Genomic DNA, 25,256 nt, shown 5'->3' with positions numbered 1-25,256 from the left:
TTTAGGGGGGTAACAGTCAATATTTATTTATTTATTAGATTTAATTTTTTTCTTATATAATAAAAGTGAGCTTTTGTTAAACCAAATATTGTGTCTTTTTTTCCATATACAACAACCTATCTGGACTCGATAAGAGAATCGATAAGGAATCGGTTCGATAAGAGGATTCGTTAATAGGCTCGAACTCGATAATTTCTTATCAAACATCATCCCGAGTTCTAACTACCGTATTTTTCGGACTATAAGTCGCAGTTTTTTTCATAGTTTGGCCGGGGGTGCGACTTATACTCAGGAGCGACTTATGTGTGAAATTATTAACACATTACCGTAAAATATCAAATAATATTATTTCGCTCATTCACGTAAGAGACTAGATGTATAAGATTTCATCGGATTTAGCGATTAGGAGTGACAGATTGTTTGGTAAACGTATAGCATGTTATATATGTTATAGTTATTTGAATGACTCTTACCATAATATGTTACGTTAACATACCAGGCACGTTCTCAGTTGGTTATTTATGAGTCATATAACGTACACTTATTCAGCCTGTTGTTCACTATTCTTTATTTATTTTAAATTGCCTTTCAAATGTCTATTCTTGGTGTTGGGTTTTATCAAATAAATTTCCCCCAAAAATGCGACTTATACTCCAGTGCGACTTGTATATGTTTTTTTCCTTCTTTATTATGCATTTTCGGCCGGTGTGACTTATACTCCGGAGCGACTTATACTCCGAAAAATACGGTATACGCTTCTTTATATTAGAAATGGCAACAGCAGAGGATGAACGCTCCACCACAAGAGAATAAAGAAAAAAAACAAGCTTATTGATGACGTCGTCGACTACAATGGTGGACGCACGCAAATTTTCGGGACTTATGCAGATCCCAAATACACATCATCAGGTACCAATACCGGTAAGTAAGCAAAGATGGTTTTGCATAATACTGCGAAACTATATGTAAGATAATGCCATTTTGGGTTCCTTATATACACACACGCCATAATAATACCCGTATGTTGAAGCACATTACGGTGCCCGTAATGTTCCGCGTTCCATCAAGCTGTGCGGTTTCGTAGCTTACCAAAGTCGTACTAAAACATTTTGACAGATTTTTGAGCACCGGGTGTAATGTTCTATATTCTCAATGAAACATCAAAGTTTTGGTCTTGCTTGCTTACCAGTATTTGCTTGCATCATTTACAGGACAGGCATCAACCTGCAGTCCACACGTATTTCTTATGTGCGACTTCCATCTACTGGTCACACTAATTAAATCATGTATCATACAAAATTGATTCGAGGTCAGTAAGCACAACCAGAATTAATACATACACAAGGCACACCGCGTTTTAAGGAGCACTGTCGATTTTTAAGCCATGGAGGGATTTTAAGTGCGCCCTATAGTCCGAAAAACTTGGTAGTTATCGTTTTATCGCCCAGCTGTATTAGCATGTCTTCCAATCTATTTTGACATTTAGTATATTTTTCACATGGCTGCGATGCCATCAATAAAACAGAGGACATATTGGAAGACATCAGCACATTTAGTCCCAGTTTGACCCAGGGGCGTGCAGATCAATAGACCCCCGTCCTACTCTCTCTGCCTTGATCCTCCTCCTCTTCCGCTTTCATCCTCACTTTGAACTGATCCCTCTGCCCTCAACCTCTCATCGCCTGTCGACTAACACGCCCCCAAAACCCCTCAAACCGCCACCAATCCTTCTCCTCTGATTCCTTCCATCCCGTTGAACAAGCGCCCCCTCTTCCCATCCTCGTACATCTCGTTATCCTACTTTCACCCCTCATCATCCCCCCCGCTCTCTCCTCCTTGATCCATGTCAGTCGAGCCCCGGGGCGCTTGTGGCACAAACAGCGGGGGGTCGACCCTCCGGAATGAACAATAAAACGTTGTCCCCTCGCAGCCAATCAGCCTGAGTTGGGTTTATCCAAGCTAATCACTTTGTGTAAAGTGGCTAAACATATTTATCGGATTCCCCTGTTTCCTTATTTGTTGCAAAAGTAGAAGAAACGGCACGGAAAATAAATGATTAACAACAACAAAAACCTTACTTTGACTATTAAAGAGTTTTTGGCTCTCTCTGCTGAGATACACCAACTTGGTTAAGTTTGGTGTGGAAGAGCACGAGTGAATCTTACCTGTGGGTGCGCTGTCTCTGGTTGAGCGAGGCTGTGCGCCCCGGGCTGTGCTGGCTACCTAGGCGGGCCGGGCTGGTCATGTAGTCGTTGGGCACCGTCGGGGGCTTCACGGGCTCCAAGGTTTTATAGGATGTGTTACGCCTACAGCGGTCACAAAAAGAGCAAACGTCAGGAGCGATGCAGAAAACAGAAACCAGTGAAGGGGTGCGTTCAGGGAAGCTTGTGTACGGGATATTTAAATGTTTATGATAGGGTTAGTGGTGACTACGTCTTACCCGAGCGTGCCACGCCCCGACATGGGTGGACTCGGTGGTTTCTGCGTCGGCGGGTTGGTCCGCGATAGCGTTCCTCCTCGGATTGACTGATTGTTTCCGTGCTGCTGTGGAGAGAAAGATAGAGGGAGTGATAGAGAGAAAGAGAGATACATTTAAAAGACTGTTATAAAGACTGCCAGATGTTTGGTGCAGGTTAGAAACCTGTAGGGTCTTTTGACAAGACTTGTGTCCGACATCAGTACCTCCGCCAAGGCAGTTGTGTTTATACAGCTCCACATTTTCACCGACTTTCTTTTGTACATTTGGCAGTACATAATCTATGCCGGGCATCAATTATTCACCTCATCTCAAAAAATGCCTCCAATTAAATTAAGATACACCATAATATAGATTAGGGCTGGGCAATATGGCCTAAGATATATATCGCAATATATATTGCAGCCTCTTGCCATAACAATATATATCACAATATAATTTATATGCCAAATAATATAATATAATAATTTCAAAACATGTTACAAAGGCTTCTAATATGCCTGTTGACATATACGGTAACATATTGCGTCATGTCTGGTAGTATTATTTTTTACAAAATCTATTATTAATCTCCTTAATTTACTGCCAACAGCTCATTACATTTTGTTGTAACATGGTTCCACACTTCTGATAACATGTAATAAACACTAATTCTTCTGTTGTTTCAATACTTTACATGGGTTTTTGGGTGATACTACAAATTTAGGGATGGATCCAATAAGTAATATTGGCGATAGCAATGTTCATACTTTCAGAATCATTAAATTATGACAAAAAACAGAATGGCGAGTTAACAACATCAATTAATATTCAAACTATTTTGCCAATATACTATCTATATTTAAACTATTTTTAGATGCCTTTAATTTTGGTTACTTTCCAGTGTGGAGGCCCCAAAAGAGGAGTTTTTCCTAAATCCTCAGTGCCATGCCATTGCCAATAGTCCTGTGTGTGCGTGTAAATGTGTTTACATTCAATAACTCTAGCCTAGCGGTTAGTTATGTTTTTAATGATCCTCCTATGGTGTGTAGTGTAGCAGGTTTAACTATTACTCGTCCTCCAGTGATAATGCTGCTTGAAAGAAGCACCCGTCAGCGTTCCTGTTCTGTAACCCTGTACAATGTGTTTGTCTAATCTTGAACGGGTTTGTGCTGAAAACAACGTACATCCATCCAAAGTTTATTTGCCATCATTGAGGCGAGGTGCAGAGATTTACAAGCTGCACTTTTAAAAGGGATGTTAGCGGACATCTTCGTTCACTTGTTAGTGTAAAATTTGCAGGACACAGCTAGAATGTGTCAACATGGATGCACAGTATTAAAAGCTCCATCGTTGGCTAAATTTATATAATTTATATCGATATTGTTCATATCACACAACCCTAATAAACAACAAAGCATATTGTTGTGCACTGTTACTCTCTTCACAGTAATGCCTTAACCTAAATAAATGAAATATGGTCTGACATGAGGTTGCTGGTCCTTGGTGGAGGTACAGTACGTCATTGTGGTGGTTTGCTACTGTACTGTGTATATAACAGAGGCGTCCAATTTTTCCCACCAAAGCCGCACACATAAAAAGTGAAATATGAGGGGGGCCAGTTTTTTTTAATTTATTAGATCATTTTGTTTACTTAATTAAATGTTAAAAAACAAAGAGCCTTTATCTGAGCTTTTGGTTATTGTGTTGGAATATGGTAATTTAAAAAAATGGCCCCCGGACTGGACTTTAGACACACCTGATGTACATACAGTATAGCATCTGGAAAGTCAATAACAATTCTAAGTAAACTACTGGACATTAATGGACATAAAGTACATAACATGTGTTTAGGGGGATGGGGTGGGGGGTTATGTTGTCATCCAACGGATGCTAGAAACAATCACATTGAACAGGGTTTTTATTGTGAAAGGGAGAATCTATTAAAACATACATGACAGCGAAATGGGTCATGTGACAAGGCAGACTTACCTTGGCTTTCATCCACTTAGTGTGGGCGAGGGAGGGGGAGTAGAAAGGGGCGAGAGAGAGACAAAAAGAGGGCATGTCAAAACGGCCACAACAGAAGTCAAAGTACAAGCAGAAGAACGAGTCCTCGCCGGGTAAATATTTAGCTAGTTGGCAGGGCCACGCCCAAGTAAGATTTTAATAATGGGAAGATTTCACCTTTGGATAGATGTGGACCGCTCTGTAAATGTCACAAGATGGAAAACAAGAGGCCACAGAGCAGAAAGGTTGATTGAGTCAAGAGCCTCATCAATAATGCAGCATTCCCAGCAATCTTTTGAGCGAGGAGCATCGCAGGCACAAAAGAGCAACATTTGGGGGTGTTTAGAGAGAAAACACTTCGTGTTCAACAAGAGGGTAGCAGCGGATGACCAGATCTAGTTTACAATCTAGGTCACGCTCTAAATGCCAAGATCTACTGATAGTTACCGCCGCCTTCTTCCCTTAGAAGCTCCTTTTCTCTGATAAAATTCTGCAGCAAGGACCCTTCACTCGTAAAATATCTGATGAAAATAAACACTGCAGTCAACTGTTACCACATGAACACCATTTAAAGTCCCATTAAAGCATCGATCCTGGTCGGTAAGTAAAGACAGCCACTCTACACGGCCGCCATGACAGGCTACGCTATGAATGAATCGATTGGCTGTCGGGTCTGCGGCATGCATGGATGCCTGAGAGTGGGCTGCAGCTGTATGTTGCAATTCACAACTGCTGTATTCACTATTCATACAGACGTTCAAAGAGATCAGGCTCAGAGCGAGCAGAGATGCACATCTAGTTTGTCCCTTTGCAGCCATCCACTAAAAAGTGCGGAAATTTAAAATAAAACCACGAGAAAAAGTTCTCAACATGACTTAAAGGCGTAACACTACAGCTCCGCCATGCCGCCACTAACCCAATTGCTCTGACAGCTCCATTGATTGGCTGATGGATGGGGCACATGATGCTCCAGGGGGTGGCGCCCCCGAAGCCATCCGGGAGTCAGCATGACCCAGTGACCTCTCCAGCCAGCTTTGACGGCAACAAGGAAGTGAAAGTAGACGGTCATTTTTTCTGAGGTCACACCAACTTAGAATGGTTTTACAAATTCTTCAACCCTTGGAGAACCTTCTTCAAACCCTGTAATGTATTTACAAAGGCAGCTTTGGCCCCCGGTGCCTTTATGCCGCCATTTTCTGAAACACTAGGAATAGAGCCCTTTTTCCCTTCTCAAAGCAGGATGATGTAATCTCTTGTTGGTTTATAGCCACCTACCCACACAGACATATTGCTGTGGGGTCAGAAGGGGGCGCCTTCTAAAGATAAAACACATCAAATACAGTGAAAAAGAAAAGAGAGAGAAGATAGCTAAAGAGCGTTTACCTTGACTCCGTGGCCAACGTCGTCCAGTACCGTGTAGTCAACGGGCTTCCTGATGTACCGCACCGGGCGCTCCATGTTGGCTGGCGCGATGATCTTGTGGGTCCTCGCCGTGTTTTTATTAGTTGTCAGGATCCCGATCTCCCGCCGAGCCACCTTTTCTTTGTGGATGTCCACCGTCTGGGAACAACATCGGCAGGAGCTCGTCAGGAAACCGGCAAATAAAAGTCATCTTTTGAAGGTACTGCAGTCTGTGTGTGCCATATAGCCTGAGGCTCAGAGCTAAACATATTCACAAGTCTGCCCTCCTGCTCCTTGTAAATAAATGGGAGCGTGCTAACATGTGACAGTCAATCCTGCAGCTCCTAAGGGACTGAAAGTTGAGGGGAAGAAGGCAGTGATACACACAATTTTGCTAATTTGGGTTTGAAACAATACAATGCAAATATTTATAACAGTCCTGCATCCAATGTACTTGCCAATGAGACTGTTTAGGCAGCAAAATAGTTGGGTCTGAATTGATTGCACCCACTGTTGGTAGCTGTAAAATACTGTACATATGTAATAGCCTCAATTGCTTTTAAAAGTTTGCAACTATACACAGGGGTGTCAAACTCGCCTCAGAGGGCCGCTTGTAACAGTGAATAATATATAGATAGAAATGTGTAAGAATTCTCCTCATGATAGTACACAATTGCCTATGGATTTTAATAGATATTTTCTATGTACCGTATTTTTCGGACTATAAGTCGCTCCGGAGTATAAGTCGCACCGGCCGAAAATGCATAATAAAGAAGGAAAAAAACATATAAAAGTCGCACTGGAGTATAAGTCGCATTTTTGGGGGAAATTTATTTGATAAAACCCAACACCAAGAATAGACATTTGAAAGGCAATTCAAAATAAATAAAGAATAGTGAACAACAGGCTGAATAAGTGTACGTTATATGACGCATAAATAACCAACTGAGAACGTGCCTGGTATGTTAACGTAACATATTATGGTAAGAGTCATTCAAATAATTAAAACATATAGAACGTGCTATACGTTTACCAAACAATCTGTCACTCCTAATCGCTAAATCCCATGAAATCTTATACGTCTAGTCTCTTACATGAATGAGCTAAATAATATTATTTGATATTTTATGGTAATGTGTTAATAATTCCACACATAAGTCCCTCCTGAGTATAAGTCGCACCCCCGGCCAAACTATGAAAAAAACTGCGACTTATAGTCCGAAAAATACGGTACAAAGCCCCTTAGTTGCCAACTAGCTATTCGTCTTTGAATATCTTAGTATTGCACAATAACAAGGTACTTTTAGGATCAGTTTAATTTTAAACACAATGTTTTACAAGCTATATAAAAGTAGCGGGCCTCGATAGAAACTATGTTCCCAAAAGTTCTACTAATTGTTCAACGTTGACGTTATCTGTATACTGCATCTGGTGCCACAAATATCAGTCATGACAAAATTTGAACACTGTGGGGTGTCCTGATTTATATCACATGACTGCAACTTCCAACAATTTTTTACACGGCTTCATTGAGGGGGATGTCGCGAGTAGAGCAGGGCTAGTAGGGTCAAACTGACAGACGCATGTGGACACACCAGCAGCAAGCGGCCATAAATCTTCAGCGGCACGACCAATCGAAAAAAAGCCAGTAGTGGAATGTCGAAACCTTTCACAAAACCTAACTTGACAGCTTCCCACCAGACACATTTGGAGATTGGGGTCAGGAGGGGGAAAAAAAGCCTCTGGACTTTGAGACGGGTTTCCCTTCATCCCTGGGACATCGACAGGGATAAAACAAAAAGCCAGTGGAGCAAAAAAAACACAAGAAAGGTAGCAGTGCACAGTTAGTAGTGTGCATTCCAAAAAGGTTACTTACTATGTGAGGAGCCTGTATACCAATGTGTGTGTGAGTGGCGGAGCAGACCAATGAACCAGTGTTTCATAAAAGAGAGATTACGAGATACTATTGAGACCATCTAGGAATTGAACAAGCGTTTTGGACAAGGATTACAAGAACAGAATAAGTAAATCCCTCATTTGAATTTTCTTTTTGTTTATCACTGTGGTGAGAACAGCCGAGGCAGTTCAATGAGCACCTGAGCGCGCCTCGAACCATCACAGGAGGTTAGTTTCAAGGAGATTTTTCTAGAATATCAAGCATAAGAGTGCATAAACAAAGGACAACGTTAAGACTGGTGAGAATTGCATCTTGATCATACAAAAAGAAAGCCCATTCAAGTTGCCATTTCCTCACATCCTGAGACTGACTCACTCATTCCTTCCTGAATGATGTCACGAGACACGCGCGGATATATTGCTCATGTTTGTTCTTGCCAACAAAGCTCAGAGGGGAATTTTCTACGAGTGCGGTGTAGACAAAACAAGACAAAAACGTTGGTTGGTCAGTATCAGGGCGTTCACGGCTATTTAAACATGTAGAAAATTGTGGGGTTGAACAGTCCTGGTCGTGTTCACGTCGACCCACAAAGACATGCATATTACAGATCAGATCAAAGCAGGCGTGGCAACTGTAAAGCTGAAGTTTGAAGTAACATCAGAAAGAATGTGATTGTGTCCCTTCAGTGAGGGACAGAGACCCTCTCCTGATTAACAATTGAGGAACATTTAACGTACAGTGAGTGGTAGGGCTGGGCCGATAAAACTATATCAATATATCACGATAGACACGTAATCGATATATATAAAAAATGCATTTGATAAAATGTTTGATATAAATATATATTTTCTGGGAGTTGGAAGAAACCGGAAAGAATGAAGCAAGGTTTGTTGCATGAACAAAGGCACTCACCACCTGGTAACCTCGCAAAACAGGAAGTGATCAGTGAGCAATGGGACAGACACACTAAACAGTCAATCGCGTAACAGTATCAACTATTTAGTTTGGTTGCGCCGTCTTTCTGTGGGTTCTCTGCAAAGAGTAAGAAAAGAAAGTAAAAATGACTGCTGCAGAGAGCCAATAAATTGTCAATAAAACAGAAAAAGTCACCTCCACAGTATGGCAGTTCTTTGGATTTTTTCAAAACGGATCTTAGTCCTCCGTCGCGCTCATTTTTTTCCTAACCTCCGTTGGTTCCCTATTCGGCTGTACGGAAAAACCAAGTAGGAACTACAGTGCAGGACTGTGTGAATTAAATAAATAAAATATAGGAAATGTGTTACTTAAAAATTATTTGGTTAATTAATATTTATATAATAATTACTACACAACTACATATTTAAATTAATTTCCATACTTAAATCAGAATAAACAAAATTAAATGTTACACAGACCATATAACTTCCTGTCAGTAAACTTGCAAAACATGTTCTCAGATTTCTCCATGTTTACATTTTCACACTTTGCACTATTTTGTTACACTTTATTAAGCATTTCATACATTTTCCTTATTTTTGCACCTTAATTTAAAGAAGTTATTGTTAAGTGTTTATTGTGATTTTAAAATGTTGTTTACGTTGATTGTTTTCCATGGTTGTGTTGACATTTCCTTTTCTTTCTGCCTTGATAGCTGATGGGATTATAATCAGAGGAAGGGTACAATTGAAATAAAAATGCTAACATATTTGCCATAGGTCATAAAAAATATAAATGATCATCGATGTAGACAAATATAAAAAAAACTTATAATTGTGATACAGTTTTCAGCCATATCGCCCAGCCCTAGTGCCTTTGTTTTTGTGCGCCTTGCTTTTCGACAATTGTGCATTGTGCAAAACAAACTGGTCTGTTCGCCCACGGAATAAAGTGCCCAAAAAATAAATCCCACGTGTTGGCGGTGACTCTGTCTCTGTGCTTTTTTTTTTTTCAGCACAACTGCCAAATAAGCCACCAAGGGACCAAAGAACGTTGGTAGTGCCAACACTTTGATAAAGGCAAGAAACACTATTGAATTCAAGGAAGAACTCTTAGCAAAGTACAAAGGTGGCGTCCGCGTGGTTTCTCCCCTCTTCTTTCTTCTCCAACAAGAGTCTTCAATAAAAGGTAAAAGTGATGTTAAATGTTCATTTATCCATTTCATTTGTCATATTTCACATTGTTGTCTGCATCAAAAACTATGATTATTCTCTATAAAATATGTTTTGCATTAATATTTCTGGCTGTCCAGAAACAAAATTTGATTTGGGAAAAATTGCTTGGGTTTTTGCTGTGATTCGGTCTTCGTCAGACCTTTTGGAACGGCTTACTAACAAAAACAGAGGTATCACTGTGGGTAATTGGTCCGTTTTAAATCTAGTTGCATGAAATTTGGCCATTCATGTAAGGGCTCAGTATTGGCAAAGACTTCACGATACCCCACTTATTACAATGCAAGACTCACGATACAAAACAGTGTTGTGATATATAATTTGTACTGAATTGAAGTATTCAACATAATTCACTGATACAATTTAATATACAGTTGTGTATAGTACATGTACACTAGATGAAAAAGTATGTAATTCAAATGATCCATTTTCAATTATTGCAATTGTACAGAAAATAGACTGAGTTTCTTGCCACATAAATGTAAAAAACAAGATAACACCACTAATACTCAACTGTCGACTTTTTGTATTGCCTTGTTCAACACAAACCCCTAAATCTATAGATCATTAGAAAAAATACTGCAATATATTTCCATATCAATATGTTTCCCCATGCCCAATTCATATGTTGTATTACAGAGGTTTTTTAACCTTTTAGACCACGGGTTCCAACTTTTCCACTAAAATATTACCACTAAATTAGCAATCTTACTCTTAAATGTAACTGTATTCAATAATTATATCTAACATACATTTAACAGTATAAACTTTGTCAAATGATATGAAAGCATGTATTAATCACAGAGATTATCATCAAGGCTTGAGTCAGGCTGATTACGGTACAAAAATAATTTCTATGCAAATATACAACACAAGAGGAACTCAAAAACTAATAAAAATAATTTTACACACTATTACACAGTGCTAAAATAAATTAATTCTAACTAAATGAATAATAATAACTGAGCTATCAATTAAGTTAAAGTGAAAATACAGCTTCACCACTCTAGTCATAATTTTTGCATTTAAGAAACTTCTCTACGATTTTAGCTATAGACTTCTGTTTGTTTGAGATTGTCATTACTGTCACAAGTGGTGAACAAGTGTATTACAACTGAATACAGACCACAGCTGAGAAATAGATATATTTTGGCAGCCATCACAACAATAGGCCCTATGGTTAAGAAACACCATTTCCTAGGGTAAGAGGTGCCTAGTTTTTGTCTCATTTGCTCCAAAAATAATAATGCTACAAAATCATTGTTGAGTCGACTATCAATTATTGACACAGTTTAAGCTGTACTAACCACCTCTTAAATATCACCTCATTTTTTTTATAGAGTATACCTTATTTTGTGCTTTTCCCATTGGGAAAAAAAATATATTCTAATAAATTGTTGATGGGAAAGTAGTTGTTGGGAAAGTAAAAATATGTACATGATTGTGACTTTTTTTTTGAGAAAAGATCGTTTTTGGACCCTAAGGGCAGAAGGCGTAACTTAAATGTACCGTATTTTCCGCACTATAAGGCGCACCGGATTATTAGCCGCACCTTCTATGAATTACATATTTCATAATTTTGTCCACCAATAAGCCGCCCCGGACTAAAAGCCGCGCCTACGCTGCGCTAAAGTGAATGTCAAAAAAACGCTGCGCTAAAGTGAATGTCAAAAAAACAGTCAGATAGTTCAGTCAAACTTTAATAATATATTGAAAACCAGCGTTCTAACAACTCTGTCCCAAAATGTACAAATGTGCAATCACAAACATAGTAAAATTCAAAATGGTGTAGAGCAATAGCAACATACCGGTAATGTTGCTCGAACGTTAATGTCACAACACACAACACACAAAATAAACATAGCGCTCACTTTCTGAAGTTATTCTTCATTCGTACCGGTAAATCCTTCGAATTCTTCGTCTTCGGTGTCCGAATTGAAAAGTTGCGCTAGCGTGGCTTCCAAAATGGCGGGCTCCGTCTCTTCGAAATCATCGGATTCAGTGTCGCTGTTGTTGTGCAGCAGTTCTGTGAATCCTGCCTTCCGGAAAGCTCGGACCACAGTTGTGACAGAAATATCTGCCCAGGCATTTACAATCCACTGGCAGATGTTGGCGTATGTTGTCCGGCGTTGTCTGCCCGTCTTAGTGAAGGTGTGTTCGCCTTCGGTCATCCATTTTTCCCACGCAGTTCGCAGTCGTGATTTGAATGCCCTGTTGACACCAATATCCAGCGGTTGGAGTTCTTTGGTTAATCCACCCGGAATGACGGCGAGTGTTGTATTTGTGTGCTTCACTTGTTTTTTGACACCATCTGTGATGTGGGCGCGCATAGAGTCATATATCAACATGGACGGAGCAGCGTGAAAAAAGCCACCCGGCCGCTTCGCGTAAACTTCCCTTAACCACTCGCTCATCTTTTCTTCATCCATCCATCCCTTCGAGTTAGCTTTTATGATGACGCCGGCTGGAAAGGTCTCTTTTGGCAAGGTCTTCCTTTTGAATATCACCATGAGTGGAAGTTAGCATGGCAAGCTAGAACCACAGTGAAGGATGACTTCTCATTCCCTGTGGAGCGAATATTCACCGTACGTGCTCCCGTTCCACAGTGCGGTTCAGTTGCTGTGAAATACGGTAGTAATCCGTGTGCGGATGGAGAGATTGCGTCTTTTTATGACCCGGATCGTTTAGTAGGAGCCATTTTGTGGTCTTTACAGATGTAAACAGGAAATGAAACGTACGGTGATATCCGCGCGTTTTTTCTTCTTCTTCCGGGGGCGGGTGAAGCGCTTCCTGTTCTATGGGGGCGGGTGAAGCGCTTCCTGTTCTATGGGGGCGGGTGCTTTCCTTGGCGGTTGCTTGCGTAGAAGAAGAAGCGCTTCCTGTTCTACCGGGAAAAAAGATGGCGGCTGTTTACCGAAGTTGCGAGACCGAAACTTTATGAAAATGAATCGTAATAAAGCGCACCGGGTTATTAGGCGCACTGTCAGCTTTTGAGAAAAATTGTGGTTTTTAGGTGCGCCTTATAGTGCGGAAAATACGGTAGCTTAAAAAGTTAAACAAATGACCCAAATTGATACCTGATACTCTCTGCAGTGAAATGAACATACATTGCCGCTGTATGATTTATTTAAACAAGGACAGATATGAATAACGTTTTTCAACCTGAAGTGATACAGATTCCAAAAGTACACACACACACACAGATACATGCATTGGTGGTGGTGTCACAGAGAGGTTGTCAATGTGAGGCAGGGGCTTCCGTTGCACACAAAGCCCTCACTGTTGGCAGCCTCTTTACAGCCACTTCACACGCAGCACAAGGTGGAAGATCTTCTTTTCAAACTATTGGCACCGCCTACTGAAAATTCTTGAAATGTAACCTATGCTAGAATTATTCTTTACCGTTTCAAAGGCTAATGCTCATCTCAGGGTCCAGCCAAACTACTATTCCTCAAAGCTCAAACTAAACTGCCACTATCCTATTATTTTGACCAAGGTTACCACGGAGACCAAGTCCTGAGACGTTGGCCTGAAAGCTATTTACCAGCGACTCCCACACATGAAAAGTGTCCAAATGTTCCTTTTTTTAGGACTTTGCTTTGCTCGTCTGCCATCATCTTGCCCGCCTTCCACTGCGCTCTTGCCCTCAAGTCCCACAAGCCTCGCTTTTCTTCCAATAGGATGAAAAGCTGAACATCGCCATATACCGAAAGAATTTCTGGCACTCTGCGTACACAGCTCAGTCAGAGGGAAAACAGAATATTGTAGACGGGGAAAAGATGCAGTGGCCGTCCGTTACCACATAGAGGGAAGTCAGGACAACAAGGACTGGGTTTGACAAAAGCTTTTTGTTTGATTCGTCTGAGCTCTTAAAGCCTTCATCGGATGAGCGTGGTGGATTTACCTGCACATGCAAGAGGTGAGGGGAAGATTTTGCTAGGTTTCTGATCAAAACCCAGAAGTTCTAGAATTGATTGAAGCCAATGACGGCACATTTTAGCACAAGTTAACCTCGGATGACAGACAATGGAGTTTTTTTGCTGTAAAATCCAAGGTATTGTCAAAATCCGAAGATCATTATTGCATGGTTGACAAAGACACAACATCCTTGGCAGAATGTTTTATGTTGAATCAACACAAAAAATACAATGCAATAGAGTTATACCCATGCTGTGGTCAAGTGGGATGACGACACACCTGCAGTTCCCCGAGTTCTTAACTAAGGTTCTGCACACCTTTCCACTGAGGATTAAACGCAAATGGATTACTGCAAATCAAGTGTTGGCGAGATAGTGCGCGTCTTGTCACACATCCAAATTCTTCTTCTCCTTTTCAAAGGATTAATTTGCTGACCTCTCGGGATTCCGTGCAGTTAGGAACAAAATCAATCAATCAATCAAAGTTTACTTATATATAGCCCTTATTTACAGATGTCTCAAAGGGCTGCAATGACCGAAGGTACTGGAATAACCATAGCCCTAACCCCAACTAAACATGGGTTTCAACTTAGCACCCAATAAAACAAACCAAGTGACCTCTTTGGCTAATTGCGTTGAAAAATGAGCTGTACGGGAACACTTTCGAGAGACAAATGTGTTGGCAACGTTCCTCGGTGCGACTGTGCGTCCCCAAAGTCAAACAGAGGCAAAGTCTTTCAGCACAACACACAGCCAATCATGCTGAAAAAGCAATAAAAGGAACCGTGCAGGCTGTGATTCTAAAATAACAAGACAAGTCTGTGTCAAAGAGAAAAGCAGAAGTGGGAAATGTGGGGCTAGCATTCAGGGTGACCGCGTGGTTTGTGTGGTCAGGGTGTGTTTTGGTGTGCGTCTGACCTGAGAGATGTGGTTGATAGAGGACTCCATGCGACGCAGCTGTGAGGCCTGGATGTCCAGCAGCTGCAGGACGTTGTTGGCTAAGGCATTGATCTGGTAGGCCACGCTGGCCAGGGACTGGGTGGTGTAGGCTTTGGTCTCCTCCAGAGCTTTCCTCTTGTCCTGAGCCTGATGTGTAAAGAAAGGAAAACAAAAGATGAATAATTTGATTCTTGTGCAGGTCAGGCTTGCCAGGACATCCCAGTTGGGCCTGCTCTTGTTTCCTAGATACCTCTGCGGAGAGATGATGGAATGCTTTCTCCAGCAGCCCCACTGGGACCTCTGAGCACAAACGAAAACTGATGCATTGATCACTCACAGTACCGTAGCAGGGGGTCAGTGATCAACAGCATGACGAGCACCAGACAAACAAAACAAAACAAAAACGTCACTGGCCGTCTCACCACGGACTCCCAGGGGCAGTGCGTTACTAAACCCAAGGCAATCCGTCCAGCTAAAAGTCGCTGACCTGGAGGACTGCCATGGCGCTTCACTAGCACTGTAGCGTTAGTTCAAGCGGGAACCAAAGCAGTAGACATGTGAGTCCTAACGAGATAGAGGCAGCGGGAGAGCACACTGTCATTCATGAGCAGGCGCTTTCCACTGAGCTTTGCAACTGTAGGTAACAACAGGGAAATACTTCTGGCAATGATAGCAGTTTTTAGACGTCAAAAAGCAGATTTAGGCCGTGCAGGCACACAGGGCTTTAAATCCCCGTTTGTCAGTGCAGAACTGCTGGCCTACATTTCACACTCAGACAATGTTTATTCTCTTCCAACTACAGTTTGCAAATAGGTCAACTCCTCGTCTCAATAGAAGATGAAACTGGATGATGTTCGTCAAAAGGTCACAATGTGTTATTGCTTGGTTGCAAAATGGTACCATATGCTATTATTTTTTTATATTTTTAATAAAGTATGTGCCACAGGTCCCACAATAGTGTATTGGAAGTGTGTAGGCCAAAATGTATTTAGGATTTTGGAATTTAGATAGTTTAAGTGCTTTTAGTAAGCCCTGCTGGGAATTTTCCTTTTGTGTGTCTTAGGGATGTAACCATATCACGGTTATTGTAACCAAAATGATCAAAGTTATTATCGCGGTATTGTTGAATAAAACCTTTTAACCAAGTTTTTTTTGTTTTTTTTTTAAATACTTAAATACATTGACACAATACACTCTCTTGGCAGAAGAAACATTAAATATTGTTCTGGATTCTTAAAAGACACATTTTTTAGTGTTTAGATGTGTATTTTTATTCCATTTTAAATTTGCAAAAGTTTTAGTTTTTTTTATTTATAGCTAAAGGTAAATTGAGTGTTAATTTTGCATCACGTCCAGTTCATGTGATGTCACGCGACTTCACTTTCTGCTGTAGACAGCTTAGCCTTTGTTAATAAAGTTGTATAAAAAAACACCTTTGAGTCATATACCTCCGAATATAGATATTTTCTAACATGCACAGCCTGTAGGTTCAATGTGCACAATGGAATATCTTACCGTAGTTCCGCAGACAGTCAATCAATCAATATCCTTTATTTAACCAGGTAAAAACTCATTGAGATTAAAATCTCTTTTCCAAGAGTGACCCGGCCAAAAGGGCAGCAAAAACGAAGAAATACTTATAAAAACAACGGAAAACAGCAGCAGTCACACACCACAATTAAAAATAAATTACTTGCCATAAAAACAAAGTATTAAATGTGTCAGTAAAAACAACTTAAAAACAAGTACAATGCCCAATAGAAACAGTTTCTCGATCCTCTAAAATGGCCTGATATTCCCTCAAAGTGATCAGCTCAAATAACCTCAGATCCTTTTGTAAATTATTCCATGACCATGGAGCAGCATATACGTAATGTATTTATACAAGTTTAGCTTGTAGTATGTTGTTTATTAATGGGGAAAGACGTTAATTTGTCTTGAATTCATGTTAGCATTTAAGCTAGCCAGCAAACTACAACTAGTCGGCCCGTGAGGCAATTAAAGCCAGTAATCACGGTTTTTCGAAAGTTTAATTCAAAAGGTTAATACTAACCGTCAGAGGTTTTACCACGGTTATCATTATTACCGTTTATCGTTTCATCCCTAATGTGTTTATAGCTTCACTTCATTCACGACGTAATAGATGCCAAATTACCTGCAACGATGTAACATTAGGGACTGGGACAGACGGACACAAATGTTAGCGCTATAGCTCACATATATATGCTAGTGTTGCTGACATTGCACTCACATTTTAACAGCAATGTCATCATGCTCTGGACGCCTATTTCTTGTATTCCGACAAGTGATTTCTTCCCACAAAACGGTGGTCAACCAAGCCAAGATGGCTGTTGTGCAGCAACCAGAGCGCAAACCGAGTACACAAGGGCCTTAGATCTTCCTGCAAAAAGCAGATACGAGCAAAAAAATTCAAACTATGCAGTGGAATAGAGCCCTATACTTTATCAAATGGTAAATGAGTTATACTTGTATAAGCACTTTTCTACCTTCAAAGTACTCAAAGCTCTTTGACACTATTTCCACATTCACATTGATATTGCAAGGCCCTATCCACGACCCATAAGAAGTGTCTTGGTCAAGGTCACACGGACGTGACTAAGATGGCAGACGCTGGGGATCGACCCAGAAACCCTCAAGTTGCTGGCACGGCGGCTCTACCAACCGAGCCAGCAACAACCGAGGTTTTGTCGGTGGAGTTCCCAGACATATTGAACTATCTTGTGCTCCAGATGTCATTCTACACGACAAAACTTGGAAAAGCACGGAGGCCTACAACTTATTTGTGTGTGGCGGGGTCAAGGACATTGGTATCAAGACTCTCCCAGATAAATATGCACCGTTTTGCTCGGTTAAGGTTGCATTTCATGATTCAAATATGCGTCTTGCGAAGACACCTCCATGTAAACAAACTAGCCCCTGACAGCTCGACACCCATGACTGTATATCCTTTTTATAAACTAACAATTCGTGAATTCTCACCATATTTAATTTTTGTCTTATCATATGTACATTTGTGTACAAAATAAACAAGAGGGAAGACGTAGGTACCTTTCCTGACAAAGTGTCATTGACTCTGACTTTCTGGTTTCTGTTTATTAAATTTTTTTTAAATACAAACAATATCAGGATAACACCTCAATGGGAAATACTAAACGAGTAAAGTATATTAAAATCCTTTAACGAAGTGGTCACTGCAAGCTTGTTTGTTCTCCGACTCTGCACCTTTCTACTGGAGTGCGTGCCACTGTTGTCGTTGTCTTTCGTACAATCTTGCACTCTTGCACCCTTCATGATTATCTCTTGAGGAACTCTGAACAAACTTATATCGTTTTTCGCGATTTGTACAGCCGAAAACAACAAAAGCATAGGGCATTTTTCATTGAGAAAGACTAAATGGTGCCTTGTACCCATTGAGAACAGACGCTGCTAGACCACCACGCATATTCAGTGAGCCGGACGTGACGTCATTAAAATCCAAGCAAGTCACTGAAAAAATGATGAAACCGACAGCTCTTACCATTTGTAAGCTGACTGACAGTTGGCCGAGGTCTGGCTTGATTTTATGATGTGTAGCAAAGCCTGCTTTTTACAGGATTTCATTTATGAGATCGGGATCATCAAAACGTCAATAAAGGAATAACTGAAGATAAAACCTCCCCTGATGACTTCCTGTTTCCATGCTTCTTTGGTGAATCGACTGATTTTTTCATTTTCTGGGTTCATTTGAGGTGAAATCTATGGTCGTGTCTTGTTACTCACACAGCTCTAATTCTATGTCAAATCCGTCCCGGAACGCCATTGTGCTTCCATTTTCTGACAGGAGGAAGAAACAACCTGAGGTCAGTTGGATCAACGATGATCAGTGGGAAGGACAGACGTATGGAGTTAGTGCAGTGTCCATGCGTCAAAGACAAGACTAGTTCGATAATCCTCACATTAGGCAAAATTGTTGTTTGGTTATCCAAACACCTGGAGATACCATGGACTCTACTGAAGGCAGAGAAGTAACGCTTTAGCACTCCCCGCCTATTTCATCACTCGTTTCTGAGCCGAATAAGGGAACACACTACAGAGCATCCTGGCTGTCAGCACCTCACATTGATTCAAAAACAATGGAGCAATGTGAGGCGCGTGCGCTGCCAATAAAACAAAGAGCTGAGGTAGGCAGGATGACAATCTGATTATACAGTAAAAGTTTGGAAGAGATTTGTGTCTAACAATACACGAGATAAAAGACGGTGACCATTAAACGCAAGGAATCTGGACTGGCAGCAGTGGTGGGGGAAAAGTCAGACTTCCTTTCTTGACACTGTTAAGGAGTCTCCACCCAGATGGCAGAACTCTAAAAGAGGAAACTGAACTTCTGGGGCGGTGACATTACTCAAGACAAGATGTTGCTGGGGCGCCATTTTTTTCCTTCCTGGTGATTCACTCTTCATCAGCTGTTGCCAGTGTTCAAATACATATGGTAGTCGTGTGAATATTAACTTTTGCTCCTGAACCGATGCACATTTGGCAAACGACGCACCCCTACTGTGTTATTTTTCCTGACGAATACACAACATGGTGGCGCTGCTATTACCCCCATAAGTCAGATTAAATAGAAATTTGAAACACAGTTTGATGGAGTCTTTATAAAAGTTTATGGCCCATGTGTCAAACTCAAGGCCCGGGGGCCAGATTTAGCCAGCCACATAATTTTAGGTAGCCTGCCTCTTTAAGTAATGTGGCCCGCCACATCATTTACTGTATGTAGCCTGCGAAAGGTCTTTATTTCCACCCTTTCTGGCAAAATGTATCTGTTCATTCAATTTGTACAGAAAAATGTACTGCGTACAATTGTACATGTTCTACACTTTAATATATTTTGATAATGAAACAAGATATTCCAAGCTTTTTGAGGGTGGGTGTTATTAAAAATAAATAATGTGAGTGTGAATGTTGTCTGTCTATCTGTGTTGGCCCTACGATGAGGTGGCGACTTGTCCAGGGTGTACCCCGCCTTCCGCCTTTATGCAGCTGGGATAGGTTTTGGCGACCCCCGCCACCCCAAGAGGGACAAGCGGTAGAAAATGGATGGATCTGCTTGATTTCTAAAGAAAAATAGAGGTGCTATGTAAATCTAATTATTTTAGGCGTTAGCACTTAATGTTAGTAAAACATGAATAATCAAAAAACGTTGCCTCTGCAAATTGTGTAACGTGGCTACTATACGTTTATATACAGGTGTTCACTGTTACATGCGAGGGCAACAATAACTGCGATGTGGCCCTCAATAAAAACGAGTTTGACACTCTTGGTTTATGGTGTTCAACTTAATCATAAGCCTGGGCAATATGGCCTAAAAATACATTCTCAGATTCGATTTACGTTTCCCCCACAACTTTTTAAAGAAACCATTGAATACAAATGACAGAGATCATTCAAAACAAGTTATTCGTTTATTTGATCAAAACCTAGAAGATTGAAATGACATTTCATACACTGCATCTTACTCTTAGCAAAATTATAATTTGAATAATGTTCCTTTTAGACCCGATAAAAACTTTACTTTTTATGAAATCATTTTAATACAAACTAATTTTAAAGCTTAATCCGGGAAGCAATACTTCTGTATTGAATAAAATACTTCTGTTCACAAAAATCTGGCATTGCATATTGCATGCAGATAAATAGTTATCTCCATCATTGAGATTAATACTGTGAAAACTTAAAACTTCTGTCTTTAATAAAATACTTCTGTACATATAATGTAGCATTGTACATTGTATGTAGGGATGTCCCGATCCGATATTTGCCAAAAAATGTGTATCGGCAAGGCATGGGAAAATGCCGATCCAGATCCAGTTTAAAAAAAACTCCGGTCTGTGTTTTCCAACGCACCGATTTAAATAATACATTCCACTTTTCTGCTGCTCCCTAATTTCCGTTCCGCATTTTCCAGCACACCTTCAACACATCCACAGGTCTGTGGATTCTCACGCAGTTGCTTTTAGCTGCTGGCATTACACGACAGGCTCGTCTCACTCTTTTGTGTCTCCCTCTCACAGACAGCAAGCGCACCTTCTTACACACGTCACATACTGTCACGTCATACGTCACATATGTATACGTCCTCTCCCAGCAGAGAGGTAGCAGCATGGCTAACGTTAGCTGTGATGCTAGCGCAGCCTTGCGCACGGCAAATCTATGCCACGCACAAAATCAAATAAAAAAATAAGCGCATAACAATTTTCGACACGACAGAGAAAACAGTTTTCGTCATCATTGTTCAAATATTGTAACGTCTGTAGAGACGCTTATCTCCATTCGGTGACACACGTCCACACCATCAAAATGCCGAGGCAAACATTTCCACATCAACACCGTATGAAAAAAATAGTGATTTTTTTAGTTGTGATTTCCTTCTCTGCATGAAAGTTTAAAAGTAGCATATATTAATGCAGTATGAAGAAGAATGTTTTAATGTCGACACATAGAATCATCATCCTGCTGTGATTATATGCATCAAGTGTTCATTCAAGGCTAAGGCAAAATATCGAGATATATATCGTGTATCGCAATATGGCCTTAAAAAAAAAGGCCATATCGCCCAGCCCTAGTTCAATGATACCATTTCTGTTTGTCATGTATAATTTTGTCTATTTTGTGTTTATCCTTGAATAAACAGGTCAGTTTCTTGTTACCAACCATTGTGTATTATTCAAACTCCCCTAATTCAGCTGGCTAGTTGTTATCAGGAGTACTAAAACCCTTTTCAACATAATTCTGACAACTAAGTAGGCTAAATAACTTTAAACTTTAATACATGCTCGGATAGGCCAGTAACGGTCAGTATCGGTATCGGATCGGAAGTGCAAAAACAATATCGGTATCGGATCGGAAGTGCAAAAACCTGGATCGGGACATCCCTAATTGTATGCAAATAAATAATCAAGTAAAACATTTAGAGGACTATAGTTTCATTAAGTGGATAATGGCAGGCTTTTTCATTCACACATCTTGGCGATGTGTGGAGCCACTGCTTTAGTGATCGTTCTCCACTGTGCTTCTTTCTCATCATACATACGGTACCTGGTGTAAATGTTCCACCACAGAAGGCTGTTTTTAGCCCCATATTTGTTTGACGTTGCAGTCTTTTCTGCCTTGTACTTCCCGCACTCAACTGGAGGCTTCAGTTTCAGATGCAGGAATAAGTTTGTTGTGCTGCTACCTTTTTTAAATAAGTTTTTCAGCGTGCAGTCATTTTTTCCCACGCCTGTTACCGCAAAACCAAAGTACTGGCAACACTTTTTATTTCTTTGGAACAACGGTCTCGCTCTCGTTGGCATTGGCAATGTTTTGCTACAGTAGGTGTGCTGCTAAGTAGGGCTGGCCGATATATCGAGTTTGTAAGATATGAAATAAGAAAATATCGTAATATTGACAACATTTATTTCACGTTAAAATGACCAAACGCCGCTTATTTTTTGTGTTCCTTGTTCTCCCCCGCTCCCCTCCACCGGCTACTAAACCCCTCCCCTTCTTCCTTCCAAGATGTACTTGCACGTATAAGAACATCTATGATTGGTTGGTTTTTTACTATGATGAGTCATGATTGGTTGAGATTAGGCCAATCTGAGGCAAGATAGGGCGGGTCATGGAACCAGGAAGGGAAATCAAAACAGACATCCCGAATGACGACGAGAAAGTTGCAGAAGAGAAGGGGGAATTTTAAAGCGGGTGATTTATATATTAAAAAAACTAGTGGAAGATGGCAGAGGCATTCTCTTCCTTAAATTTTTCTTTCAGCGATGTAGACGACGTCCAGAAAACCCACAATGCGTCTACTCGGCCACATTTGGACAAACGCATGTGTCTGGATAAAACAATGGCCAACATTTGAGTTGTTTACCATGTAAACCCAAATCAAAATTGCTCTCGACATGGAAGATGTGGAATACACATTTAAAAACACACTTGACTGTGGCAGACATGTGATGACTTTTGCTACATTATAGCCTGTCGAAATGCTACATTTAATTTTCAACAAGACAGTAGCTGACATTGTTCACTATTTTTACTCTTTATATTTCAACATTGAATAGTTGAATAATTTCGAAACAACAAGATCATAATAATAATAATAATAATAATAACTGGGATTTATATAGCGCTTTTCTAAGTACCCAAAGTCGCTTTACATGTAGAACCCATCATTCATTCACACCTGGTGGTGGTAAGCTACTTTCATAGCCACAGCTGCCCTGGGGTAGACTGACGGAAGCGTCATGGTCGCACAATTAAGTTTAGTCACTTACTTGGCGCTGACCACAGACGTGGTCTCGTAGGACCACAAAACCATACGTGTGTGACAGTCCATTATATCGTCGACTGGGAAATAAAAAGTGCCTGCCCGCAAATGTATTTTTTATCTGAGTTTGATACATTTTGTATCATTTGCACAGCTATGTTATTTATTTTATGTAGAAAGAATATGTTTCTATTTTATTTATGTTATGTAATTCTGTGCTAGTTAAACAGTTTATTTTCTGTGCTGTTCATACCCATCTTGACTAAGTGGGTTAATAAAAGTGCCACTGACTGTTTACAGTACAGTTGTCATTCACTTCAATTTCACTGAATATCACTCAAAAATGAATATCTTTATATAAATATTTTCACCGGAAAATATATCGAGATATATATTGAATATCGAGTTTAAGTAAAAATATATCGAGATATACTTTTTCGTCCATATCGCCCAGCCCTACTGCTAAGGAAGTAAGGGGACGGCTCAAGCTACGGAAGCATCTAAGGGGAAAAAAGTAGGGCTGGGCGATATGGCCTTTTATTAAATATCTCAATATTTTTAGGCCATGTCACGATACACTATATATATATATCGCGATATTTTGCCTTAGCCTTGAATGAACACTTGATGCATATAATCACACCAGTATGATGATTCTATGTGTCTACATTAAAACATCCTTGTTCATACTTCATTAATAGATGCTCATTTTAAACTTTCATGCAGAGAGGGAAATCACAACTAAGTCAATTTAGCAAAAGTGTATTTATTAAACAGTTATTAAGCAGTGGCACAAACATTCATGTCATTTCCAAAACAGAAAGTGCAAGATTGTCAAAGACATTTTAAAACAAGTTATTAGTTCATTTTTGTGCATGATGTCACTAAGATGACACATGAAAACAACACTAAATTAAAGTGTACTTTTTGTACAGAACGCCACTACAATAGTTAAAAACAAATAAAGGGCACTTTTGTGCATGATGTCACACAAGATATTTCAATAAGTGTCACATAAAAATGAGCTGCATATCAAATAGTATATATCATACGGTGTTGATGTCGAAATGGTTGCTCGGGCATTTTGTAGGTGTGGCACCGAACGGAGATGTTGACATGCGGAGTTTGAAGCGCTCTTCATTCTCTAGCGGGTGACTTTTCAAATGATGCTACAAATTAGCAGTGCTACTACTTTTAGTAGTAACGCTTTTGCCGCATAATTGTTCAACATATTCCCGCTTGAAGCCAAACCACCGCCAGACGATGGATCCCGTGTTGTTTTTCTTAGGAATTAATTCTTCCTCCATTTGTTACCAGATTCGCACCTTCTCTCTCTCGTTTTATCACCTGTACCACTCCGTTAGCATCACAGCTGAACGTTACCATGTCGCTACCTCTCTGCTTCGCAGGAGCGTTTGACGTTGCACACGTGACGTATGTAAGAAGGTGCGCTTGTTTTAAAGTGTCTGTGAGAAGGAGAGACAAGATAGAGGGAGAAACGCATGCAAGTTTAATGCCCGCAGCTAAAAGCAACTGCGTGAGAACATATACTCGAATATCACGATCTAGTCATTTTCTATATCGCACAGAGACAAACCCGCCATATATCGAGTATATCGATATATCGCCCAGCTCTAGCAAAAAGTATGCCAGGACAGGAAGAAAAAAATCGATTTTTTATTTTTGAAATTGAATGTATCGATGGAATCACTATATCGCCCATTCCTACCGAATAATCACAAAATTGAAAAACATTGTTGCCAGCAGGCAAACCGTGCAAGACTTAGCAAATAATTGGCCATACGTCACTGACCATATGTTTAAGTATACGACTTTGAGACTATCTGCATGCGAGCATGCTTTCCAAAGCATTTTGACCACAAATCCTTTTCAATCATTCATAGTGAATCATGACAAAACATTACAACACCATGACAACACATGACTAAACAAATTATTCTTGTTTGCCCCCGTCCAGTGTCCAGACATTGAACTTCTGATCACTGCAACAGAGACATGCGTTCAACAGTTGCGCTCCCACACATCCAAAGTGTAAGAAGGAAATCTCAGGAATGTTTGGAATCCATCTTTAAGTCGTTCAAGTGCTGTTGAGGCGCTCGGGGCACGGGGCCGTCAGGGACAACCAGGCAGGAAGTGAAAACAAACACTGGGGAAC

The 25,256-nt window shown here is 40.4% G+C and overlaps 1 protein-coding gene across 15 annotated transcripts in view; it reads right to left on the bottom strand.

The window, feature by feature from the left end:
- The window catches only part of abi1a (abl-interactor 1a), a 47,284-nt gene that overhangs the window by 11,928 nt on the left and 10,100 nt on the right, over nucleotides 1–25,256 (bottom strand). For 5 of the 15 annotated variants that reach the window (XM_061965171.2, XM_061965175.2, XM_061965183.2 and 2 more), the window contains exons 2-6: nucleotides 14,746–14,913; nucleotides 5,849–6,025; nucleotides 4,448–4,462; nucleotides 2,441–2,544; nucleotides 2,166–2,306 (exon numbers count right to left, since the gene is read on the bottom strand). In XM_061965171.2, coding sequence (XP_061821155.1) covers nucleotides 2,166–2,306; nucleotides 2,441–2,544; nucleotides 4,448–4,462; nucleotides 5,849–6,025; nucleotides 14,746–14,913 — 605 coding nt within the window. The remainder of the gene's footprint in view (nucleotides 1–2,165; nucleotides 2,307–2,440; nucleotides 2,545–4,447; nucleotides 4,463–5,848; nucleotides 6,026–14,745; nucleotides 14,914–25,256) is intronic. The other 10 variants (XM_061965172.2, XM_061965177.2, XM_061965181.2 and 7 more) reach the window with 3 other exon arrangements.

This window comes from Nerophis lumbriciformis, linkage group LG07 (genome assembly GCF_033978685.3).
Source record: "Nerophis lumbriciformis linkage group LG07, RoL_Nlum_v2.1, whole genome shotgun sequence".
In the NCBI taxonomy this organism is placed as follows: domain Eukaryota; kingdom Metazoa; phylum Chordata; class Actinopteri; order Syngnathiformes; family Syngnathidae; genus Nerophis; species Nerophis lumbriciformis.
The sequence above is the reverse complement of the archived record's forward strand: the minus strand, read 5'-3'. Positions and strand labels throughout refer to the sequence as shown.